General features: G+C 40.8%; 1 protein-coding gene across 1 annotated transcript in view; it reads right to left on the reverse strand.

Moving 5' to 3' along the window:
- The window catches only part of PIP4P2 (phosphatidylinositol-4,5-bisphosphate 4-phosphatase 2), a 53,787-nt gene extending 43,280 nt beyond the window's left edge, over positions 1-10,507 (reverse strand). The window contains exon 1 of the mRNA XM_001488359.6: positions 10,105-10,507. Within this exon, the coding sequence (XP_001488409.1) occupies positions 10,105-10,210 (106 nt within the window). The 5' untranslated portion in view covers positions 10,211-10,507. The remainder of the gene's footprint in view (positions 1-10,104) is intronic.
- Between the last annotated feature and the right edge of the window lie 546 nt (positions 10,508-11,053).

Below are 11,053 nucleotides of genomic sequence, written 5' to 3' on the forward strand. Positions count from 1 at the left end.
GAATCTACACAGCTCAGTATAAATCAATGTTTGTTTGGGAAATCTCCTAAAGTCTAAGATTAACAACAACTCAAGTATCTTTTCACTTTATTTTTTTTATTTTTTTAAAGATTTTATTTTCCCTTTTTCTCCCAAAGCCCCCAAGTACATAGTTGTATATTTTAGTTGCGAGTCCTTCCAGTTGTGGCATGTGGGATGCCGCCTCGGCATGGCCTGATGAGTAGTGCCATGTCCACGCCCAGGATTCGAACTGGCGAAACCCTGGGCCACTGAAGCAGAGCCGTGAACTTAACCACCCGGCCATGGGGCCGGCCCCTATCTTCTCACTTTAAATCTCACTTTCAATCTACTCACTATCATCTCTGTGTATTGCTTTGCCTCTGGATGGTGAATCTTAGTACTGAATCTCTGCAATTATAAAATCTTATCTTGCAACATACCTTCCCCCAAATTCTCCCTCTGTAGAAATCACATGTTCAGATGTTGAACAATTAGGGGGTTCCTTGTATACAGTTTTAAAATCCATATTATGAATCTACTAAGCTTAAATAACTCAACTTGACAAAGTATGAGAGGAAGAAAGGTTTTGCCATTGCCTTTAGAAATACATGCTTTGAATAGAATGCCCCAACCAGTCATGTGGCACACACAAATACATTCTACGGAAGAATAAAATACTGCATGCTAATTGGGCTTCTGACGCTTAAAAGAGCCATGTAACACTCCTTGATGTTCAAAATTTATCTTTCCAACTTTAAAAAGGGTACTGGAAAAAAAAAGGGAATTTAAGTGACAAAGGGACAATGGAAGTAGAAGAGTGAGGTAAGAAAAGATCATAAACATCTATATTTTAAAGTTATAAATATATTCTCCTGGGTGTATCCAGATTCCTTACCAAGAACAAGAGTGTCATAGAATATAAAAACAACAGGGAACATACTACACCACTCCTTCTCAGGAGGGTGACTGAGGCCCAGAGATATAAAGTAACTATTCTAAGGTCAAGTAGTTACCGGCAGAAAGAACTCAAGTCTCAGGTCCCCCAGGCCAAACCACATCTGGTGGCAGATCATCTCTGAGACTACAAAGGGAGGTAGTTACACAATGCCCGAGAAACTCACTTCAGGCCACGAAGAGGAGCCATGCTTTCCATTTCTTTCTCACATTTTTTTTTTATTCTTACAGAGAAAAAGAAATTCACCTTACAACAGAATCCAGGGAAAGAGAAAAATCTAGAAAAGTCCAAAGCAACACAAACTCCTATGCACCCCTCCCCCCCGCCCCACTGCCCCATGAGTATAGAAGTCCTCTCAGGACAGAAAGCAGCAGGAAGACATAAGGAAGACATATTCCCTTTCAGGAGCTATTAAAGGGATGTTATTTTCAGATTATGCAATATCTCTTCAGCCTTTTAAAAATGAAACACAAAACACTGAGTGCAAAGCTATATCCAGGGCTGTCTCCTTTCCCAAAGTGGAAGGATTAGAGTTTCCATTTAGATCACTTCCCAAATAGTTGCTTATTGCCCTCAAAGATACTTATGAACATCTATCCTGCTAACTCTCCTCTCTCAAATCTGTATCGATCTGGTTAACATCTTTATCTATCTGATAAATCTTGCAAGATTTTAACAGAATGCTCTACCCTAAAACTTTGACATTCCTGAAAAGAGGTTGCAGAGTCCTTGGAAATAAACGGGAAGTTAAGAGCATCACCTCCCACCACAGCAGAGTGTTATTATACATTTAATAAATAATTGTCAAATGAAACTTGCTCTCCAGCCCCGATATCTTTTACATACAACTGCCTTCTCAACACCTCCAAATGAATGATGACTAAAGGTATTTCAAACTCAACTTGTCTAAAACAGAATATTAACTTCCACTGCCCTTCTCCCCCACACATGCTCAACTCCTCCTTTTCCTGTTTTCCCATCTTAGAGAAAAAGCACAACTTTGAACCTAGTAGTTTAGGTCACTTTTGGAGATTTGTGATTCCTTTCTTTCCACTGATTTAATCCATCAGCAAGTCCTGTGGCTCTATGTTAAAAATATGTCCTGAATCAACCAATCTCACTGCTTCCTCCCCTCTATCAGTGATTCAGACCACACTCATCTCTTGCCTATTTCACTCCAACAGCCTCCTAACTAGTTTCATGTCTTATTAGTCTCTTCTCATTTTTCTTCTAATAATCCATTCTCCACACACCAACCAGGATGATCTTAAAAAGCCAAAAATTTCATGTCTTGCCTTTGCTCCAAACCCTCCACAGCTTCTCATCAGAATACGATCCCATCTCCTGATAGTGGCTGCAAAGCTCTGGTCTTCCCTAGTCTAGTGCTCTCACCCCTTCTACCACACTTCCTGTAAGTTCCCATGCTTTAACCCACTGTGCCCCTTGTTTTAAATCAGCATGTTCTATACTTGCTGTTCCAGTTACCTGACACACTCCTCCACTAAGTCTTCCAATGGCTGATTCCAACTCACTTTTCAGGTGTCTGAGCAGTTGTCATCTCTGAGATGTCTTTTGCGAACACTCTATCTGAAACACTCCTCACACAGCCAGTTACTCTCTGTCCTCATGCCCTCTGTTATTTTCTTCGCTCTCTGAAATTATAGTGGTCACCGTATGTATCTCTCACTGGAACATAAGCTTCCTGGCATCTGGAGCAGTATAATAACCACTCAAATATTTGCAAGGATGACTGATTTAATGAAACATTTCTTGATTAATGTTTTAAAGATGCTGGGTAGAGCCAGAAGGACATGTGGGCATTATAAAATAGAATAAAAGACTCACAGAGCCTGAGGCCTGCCCAATAATAGAAAAGGATTATAATAGGAAATGAGCTTGCCACAATACTGGAAAACTGGAAGCAGACATACTTCACCAGTGTTTGGGCTCTATTTTCCCTCAGTGAAGCAGATTTTGATTCAAAAACCAAACCTCTTAAATGGAGCATTAGCTTTAGCATAGCACAAAATCAAGGTTCAGCAAGACACTGCTTGCTGAGTATCACAGCAGGTGCACATCCCTACTGGAACCTTCAGGGAGCTGCTCTCAAATACGCTGTATCTGTTTCTGGTCTTTGTGACAAACAGGCCTCCAGTGGGTTTCAGAACCCTTGGCAAATAAAGTGAGAATTTATCCTAATCTTACAGTGGGGTTGTGCACACAGTGTGGGTCTCTGGGTCTGCATCATCTCTTCCTGCTAATCCATGGCCAACGTTAAACTCTGCAATGATACAAGGAGGTTCAGAAATTTAAAAGACTGCCAAATATATTCAAAGACTCTAACTCAGTGCAATGGACTGAATGTGTCCCCCCAGAATCATAAATTGAAATCCTAACCCAAAGGTGGGGCCTTTGGGAGGTGATTAGGTCATGAGGGTGGAGCCCTCATGAATGACATTAGTGCCCTTAGGAAAGGGACCCCAGAGAGCTCTCTTGCCCTCTTTCTGCCACATGAGGATACAATGAGAAGTTGGCAGTGTGCAAACAAGAAGAGCCCTCACCAGACACCAAATCTACTGGCACCCTGATCTTGGACTTTCCAGCCTCCAGAACTGTGAGCAATGAATTTGTTTTTTAAGCCACCCAGTCTATGGTACTCTGTTATAGCAGCTGGAACTGAATAAGACATTCAGTAAAACTCTAGTCTAGTGTACAACATAGTTCTAAGTGAAATAAGACTTTGCCCCACTTTAAACTAAGGCACCATTTCTAGCTTTAGATTACTCCAGGTGGAAGACATAGGATCACTAAAAATATACCTTATTTACTGTACAATTTCTAAGAAGTACAAGAGTACATATTAAATAACTGATCTCTCAAACCAGGGCTCAATTTCTTTTCTAGTCACAGAAAACATTTCCTCAAGCAATTTCTTTTTTTTTCTTTTTTTTCCCCTAGATTGGCACCTGGGCTAACAACTGTTGCCAATCTTCCTTTTTTTTTTTTTTAAGGATTGGCACCTGGGCTAACAACTGTTGCTTGACAATCTTTTTTTTTTTTCCTGCTTTATCTCCCCAAACCCCCCCCGTACATAGTTGTATATCTTAGTTGTATGTCCTTCTAGTTGTGGAATGTGGGACGCCGCCTCAACGTGGCCTGATGAGCAGTGCCATGTCCGCACCCAGGATCTGAACCCTGGGCCACTGCAGCAGAGCGCGCGAACTTAACCACTTGGCCACGGAGCCAGCCCCTCAAGCAATTTCAAATTTACACATTTTTTTTTTTTAAGATTTTATTTTTTTTCCCTTTTTCTCCCCAAAGCCCCCCAGTACATAGTTGTATATTCTTCGCTGTGGGTCCTTCTAGTTGTGGCATGTGGGACGCTGCCTCAGCGTGGTATGATGAGCAGTGCCATGTCCGCGCCCAGGATCCGAACCAACGAAACACTGGGCCACCTGCAGTGGAGCACAGGAACTTAACCACTCGGCCACGGGGCCAGCCCCAAATTTACACATTTTTTAAAAGTGGAACAAAGGTAAAAAGGAAATGACAATGCCTTCTTAAACACAACTATATTTCATAGGAAATCTAAGTGTGTTTCAGAATAAATGAGTATTAGCTGCTTCGTTGAAGTCACGTTGCTTCAAGGTAATTTTACAAGTAAATGTATGTTAGACTATTACATTAGATGTAAATGAATAATGCTTCAATTCTTTAAAAAAGAATTCGAATATAAACATATAAACAACTCTTATTAAGGTAGGTCACTAATGACCTCCATGGCACTAAGTTCAAAAGACATATTTTAGTCCTTATCTTATTTGCTCTTTCTTGCAGCTTTTGACATGTCTGACCTCTCCTTATTTCTTGAATTATTTTCTTCCCCTTGATTCTGTGATAATACAGTCTCCTGGTTTTCATCCTACCTGGCTAAAAGCTACTTATCAGTCTTTTTGTAGGCTCATCTTCCCCTAACTGCTCACTGAATGTGGGAGTTTCTCAAAGCTTTGTCCTAGGTTCTCTCCACCTCTTATTCTTTCTCCCTAAGTGGTCTCATAAGGAGTTTCTCAAAGTTTTTCACATTTTGGTAAACAGAGAAAGTGACAACATTTGAATAGCTACTCAGAGCTGGAGGCCACTGGCCTGAAGGCTTCTGCTGCTCTAAGGACTGAGGAAAATCAATGTCTTAACACATATACATTTCATTTTGGCACATCCCATGGCACACTGATGGGGCCTTGGGAAGCTCTGAATCAACATCCATGTATTTAGCTATCTCAGATACGCAAATAACAGAATTTACATTTTCAGCCCAGGCCTCATTTCTTAGCCTACATCAGTAGATCCAGTTGCCCATCTGACATCTCTTCTCAGACATTTGAAAGCATCTTAAACATATCATGTCTAAAACTAAGCTCACGATCTGTGTTCCCTAAAACATGGTCCTCTTCTGTATAATTTGTCTCAGTGTAGGCAATCACACCATTGAGTTTTCGGAAGCCAGAATTCTAGGAGATATCCTTTCTACCTTTCTCTCACTCCCACATCCAATCTATCATTAAGCCCTCTTCAGTTTATTTCCTTTATATCATCTCGTCTTTCCACCTCTACCACCATCTGAATCCAAGCTAATCATCATAGTTTATCAATTTGCCTGAATCATTACAGTTGCCACTCAAGTCATCTATCCTCATCCATTCTAGCCCCCTTTTTAATTCATTCTTTAATCTATAAATACACTGATTTAAAAAATAATAATGACAATAAAGACCTAACTAGATTATCCCTTGCTTAAGACAAAATTCTTCAACATGACCAACAATACCCTGCATGGACTGACTAATACTTATTGTTCTGGTCATCTGTTGCTGCAGAACAAATCACCCAAAACTTAGTGGCCTAAAACAACAATATTAACTCTTATGATTGTTTGGATTGTTCAGCCTCAGGTGGGTGGTAATCAACTAGAATCTATCATGCAGGTGCAGTAAGAATTTGGCTTGGGTTGGAGTTTTCTGAAGGTTCAACTGGGCTGGGCATCCAAGATGGCTTCTTCACTCACATGTCTGACAGCTGGTCCGGCATCACTCCCTCCATGTAGCCTCTCCATGTGGCTAGTCAGGGATTTCTCAAAGCATGGCAGCCTCAGGGCATCCAACTTCTTACATAACAAGTTATTCTCCCCAGAGACCAAGGCAAAAGCTGCAAGACTTCCTGTGACCTAGTCTCCAAAGTCATTCAGCTCTCTTCTATCTTATTCTACAGGTCAAAATTGGGTCACAGGGTCAGCCCAGATTCCAGGAGAGGACCTACCCAAGGATTTGAATACCAGAAAGCATAGTTCTTAGGAAAGGGTAGAGGGTCATTGGAGAATGTCTACCACACCTACCTCTCCAATCCCATTTTGCATTCCCTAATGCTTTTTCCATTTTAGCCACATTGGCCTTCTTCAGTTCCTTTTACTTACCATATTCTATCCTGCTAATGGCTTTTGCACATACCATTTTCTTTGCCTCAAATGTTCTTCCAATCCCCCATTTGCCAAGTTAACTACTGCTCAACTTTCAGACCCCAATCAAGTCTCAAGCAAGACTTTCCTGACTTCCTTAACCAGCTTAAATCTTTTTATTATATACTTTCATGGCACTGGATACATTTCCAGCATTGTCCTCTTCCCCACTGCACTTCACATTTATTTGTATGATTATGTAATTTATGTCTCAATAGCCCCCACTAGACCGGAAGAGGAGCCATGTCTTTTTCCCCTCCTACACATAGAACTTGGCTAGTACTCAAATATTTGTTTGCTGAGTGAATGAGAGAAATTAAGTAAATCAAAGTGTCTGTCTCTATATAAGAAAGTACTTTTTTCCCTTTAGAATTATAGTGAAGTATATAATCACATTCCCATATTCAATACATAGATAATTAGACAACCCCAAGTATAAACCGGTTTTCACAAAGGAAATCTCATAAATTTAAAGTTCATATTCTTTTACCATATCCTACCTATAAAATTAGGGAGTGTATTAAAAAAACAATTAAATATATCCAAGTTGCGTAAATTTTGTGATATTTCTTCCAATCTCCTTTCAAATGAGCCTAAAATTGTCTTTGATTTTAATTTCCATGCCTTAACAAAAGCTGACAAGTGTACCAAATGGAGCATTGCAATGGGAGAGGTGATTTCCTACTTGGCAGGAATCCAGTACTGACAGGAGAGGCCATTAGAAGCATTCCACTTAGAGACCCAGGTGGAGTGTTACAGACAACACATAATTCTCATTGTGCTAAAATCAGATGCAAAATACTAACTGCTCCTCTCTACATTATCAGTAACCTGGCCAGAAATAAACACTTCACCAACTTTCAACCTGAAACGGAATACTTCATCTTGGGGTGGGAGCTAACATTCCTTTTCTTAGAAAATGACGCAAATAGCAAAGGGTTGGACTAGAGAAAACATTTGCTAGTTACAGCTATTTTTTTTAAATAAAAATCTGAGTATCATAAACCAAAGTTCATTATCAAAAAGTGTATTCTAGGGGCCAGCCCGGTGGCACAGTGGTTAAGTGTGCACGTTCCACGTCAGCAGCCTGGGTGCGGACACGGCACCGCTTGGCAAGACAAGCTGTGGTAGGCATCCCACATATAAAGTAGAGGAAGACGGGCACGGATGTTAGCTCAGGGCCAGTCTTCCTCAGCAAAAAGAGGAGGATTGGCAGCAGTTGTTAGCTCAGGGCTGATCTTCCTCAATAAATAAATACACAACTAAATACATAAAAAGTACATTCTATTTCCAATCCTTTGAATCTCAAGCTTCAACTCTACTTGTCAACTAGTGAAAACATGTGGTCTAGTGGCAGAGTGTTTCTTACAATCCGAAATAATTTAGCCATGTATTTACTTACTTTTTCTCCCACTACAACATGGGGTCCATGAGGACATGGGTTTCATAAGGCTCATTAACCTAGAGCAGTCTTGGCACATTGTGCAGCGCAATGAACTACCGAGTGAGTGAAGAGCGCTGGTCTAATAGGATCAGATCTTGTGTATTAGTCATAATATTTATAAAGATACCTATTTTGTTATTTATTAGGAAAAGATATTCTGTCAAAAATGCAAATAAAATGTCTTTACTTCTCATTTATGCTTCTTGCTTCCTAGGTATTATGCCATACGAAATGAGTGTTTCTAATTATTCAACCTGTCTCATTCACCAGTTAAGAAAAAAATGTATGCTATTATAAGGCAGAAAGAGCTTTTCGCTAAACCATTGAATTTCTCTGGTTGTGAGAAGTTTTCTGGAATGAAACTTCTTTTTCTCGGTGGCTGAACTGGAACTTGTACCTTATTGTATAGTTTAAGGAGCTTTATCAGATTCAACAAATATACGGCAAACGATAAAGAAGTCTACAAGCAGATCTATGAGTATGGCCATTTTTTTCTTCTTCTTCTTCTCCTGCCCAAAGCCCCCCAGTACGTAGTTGTATATTCTAGTTGTAGGTCTTTCTGGTTGTGTGAGTATGACCACTTTTGTGAAATAATTAAGCCATTAGTTGACTAACATTACAAAAATATAGATGCAGGATAGAGGGCATGAAAATGGTTTACAGGACAGTGGCTTAAATCCAAACTCTCTCTTAATAAATTGTCAAATTTTTTGTCTTAAAAGGGTGACTTTATGAAGGTGAAACATTCATTGACAAGTATTTAAATCTATTCTAGACCAAAGAACTTAGATAACAGTAAATTATTAACAGGAAATTTGCCCATTAAAGGAAATTCTCCCCCATGGCGTTCTCTGACACAAGTTTAATGCTGACCAACAAAGACGACTTGTGGGTTTTCTGTGGGTGAGTCTCTGCTTTATTTTGCACCTTATTTCTCAACTCATAAATCACACTGAATTATTCACAGCTAAATATCTTCTTCCTTTGTCCTGGTTCTTGTTAAGTGTGGATTAAAACTACATTGTTGCTTTTTAAGTTGTGATGGGTTAAATGGAAATTTAAATATCAGACAAGTTCAACCTGCTTTACAGCTGCTCCAATTTCTGACTTGAACTTGGAAAAAGTTGTATTACAAGAGACATGATCTGCCCATATTATCAAAAGCATTAATGTTTGCCTCCTTGGGTTTTTAAATTTCTCTCACATTCAGCCAAAAAAAGAGATGCACTTAAGCTACATTTGCAAGTGCCAGATTTGACCGATCTTTTCAGTACTCTAAGTGGTTTCTCAAAGTCTTGCCTTCCATTTTCTACAACTATTGACCCCATCTTATTTTGCCTATAAGAATCAACTAAAAAGCTTAGAACAAAGACAGATCTTTGAATAAACTGAATAGTTTGGTAAATAAATCCCCCTCTTCTTTCTCCAAGTCCAATTTCCATCAATGGGATTCTATCTTGAGAAGAAAAGTAAATATTTATTTTACTATTACAGTATTAATTTGGGTTACTTTTTAGAAGTCATTTTCAACTTCACCCACATATGCATCAAAAATATCCCATCTTCCCTTCTATTTCTCCTCATTCTCGGCAAAAATTAACACATACTCCTTACAAGTAGGAGGAATAAGAAAGGGCAGGAATTTCAGACAAATTAGGAATATTGATTAACTCTATTCCTTTTGGTAAAGCAATTGCCCTATTGAACAGACCACTGGTGGATGAATGGTAGGACATGCCTATTTTTCAAGCTAAGCCCTTTCAAGGACAGATGCCAAGGTGAGCAGTACTCTGGGTTTCTCAGCAACCTGAAAGGATTTGTGAATGATTGTGATAGATTTGCACCACCTCCCAGCTGCATTTAACGGCTGCTCTAAAACAGAAAAGCCCAGCTTGGAAAATTCATGTCACATCCTGCACCCCTGAGTAAGAAGTGGTGAAATACACACAGGCACATACACCCCACACTCACCAGTGGGTAAGAGGGGGTGAAATACACACACACACATCCCATACCACACCAGAAAGCCCTGCGGTGAAGCTCTCAAGCAGGCAGGGTCTGCTTCGGCAAGCACAGTCAGCATCCCTCTCTCCCAGCCCAAGTGAGAACCTCTCCTCCGCCTCGGAGCTAGAGCTCCCTAGTCTTTTACATTCTAGGCTTTTCTTTGCAAAGTAGAAAGGTCTATGCTGGCCTTACCTCTGGGGCTGCTTTCTTTTAAGTACGGTGGAGCCGTGGGAGTGACATTTCCCGAATGGGATGCTGACAGCAGAGGCGAGCGTTCGTCCACCCCGTCAGCAGCCATGACTGCGGCAGCGGCGGGGCCGGGGAGAGGCTGAGTCGGGGGTTGCGGCTCCAGTGGAGGTGGCGGCTAGTGCGGCTGCCGCTGCTGCCGCCTCCGGGAGAGCCTGGGAAGTGTCACAAGGCAGGAGGCGGGTGGGGTGGGGGAGGGGAGAGTACGGGACCGAGAGGCCGGGGAAGGGAAGCGCGCTGGAAAGAAAACTGGGGGAAGGGAGGAGAGAAAAAACCCAGGAGAGGGGGCGGAGGGGAGACGGGGAGGAGCAGGATCGCTGGGAACACTGTGGGGCCGACTAAGAAAGACGGGGAAGAGAAAGTGCGAAGTAACCTCAAGGGGGGTGGGGGCAAGCGGGAAGGGGGGGTTACAATTCTTTTTCTCTTTGTATTTTACATTTCCTTGACTAAGGAGAAGGGTAAGGAGCAGCCTGAAAGGGGGTAAGAGAAAGGCCTGTGGCTTGATTACAGGAAAGCTACAGGAAACACCTATCTCAAGTTCAGCTCCTCGTGGGAGGAGGAGGACGTTTTGCTGTCAAACTTTGCAGCAATTATATGAGGAAAGCTCATTCCTAGGGTTATCGATTCCTTCATGAGGATGCTTCTTTTAATGAAATTATTTTTCACTATCTGTCGTTTAAGAGGAAGTAGACTTTTGCATGAGTGGTGCCATTCCCTGCTTTTCCGTGTTAATTTTTTAATACCTGTTTGGCTCTCTAGTAACAGCATCTTATTGAAATGATGCGTAATGTGTTGGCTTTTACAAACTTCATTTTTCAAAATAGGTTGCCATTTTAGTTTTGTTTTTGTACTAAATTGTCCCTAATATATATACAATAATGAAGTTTATGAATAA

This window comes from Equus caballus, chromosome 9 (genome assembly GCF_041296265.1).
Source record: "Equus caballus isolate H_3958 breed thoroughbred chromosome 9, TB-T2T, whole genome shotgun sequence".
In the NCBI taxonomy this organism is placed as follows: domain Eukaryota; kingdom Metazoa; phylum Chordata; class Mammalia; order Perissodactyla; family Equidae; genus Equus; species Equus caballus.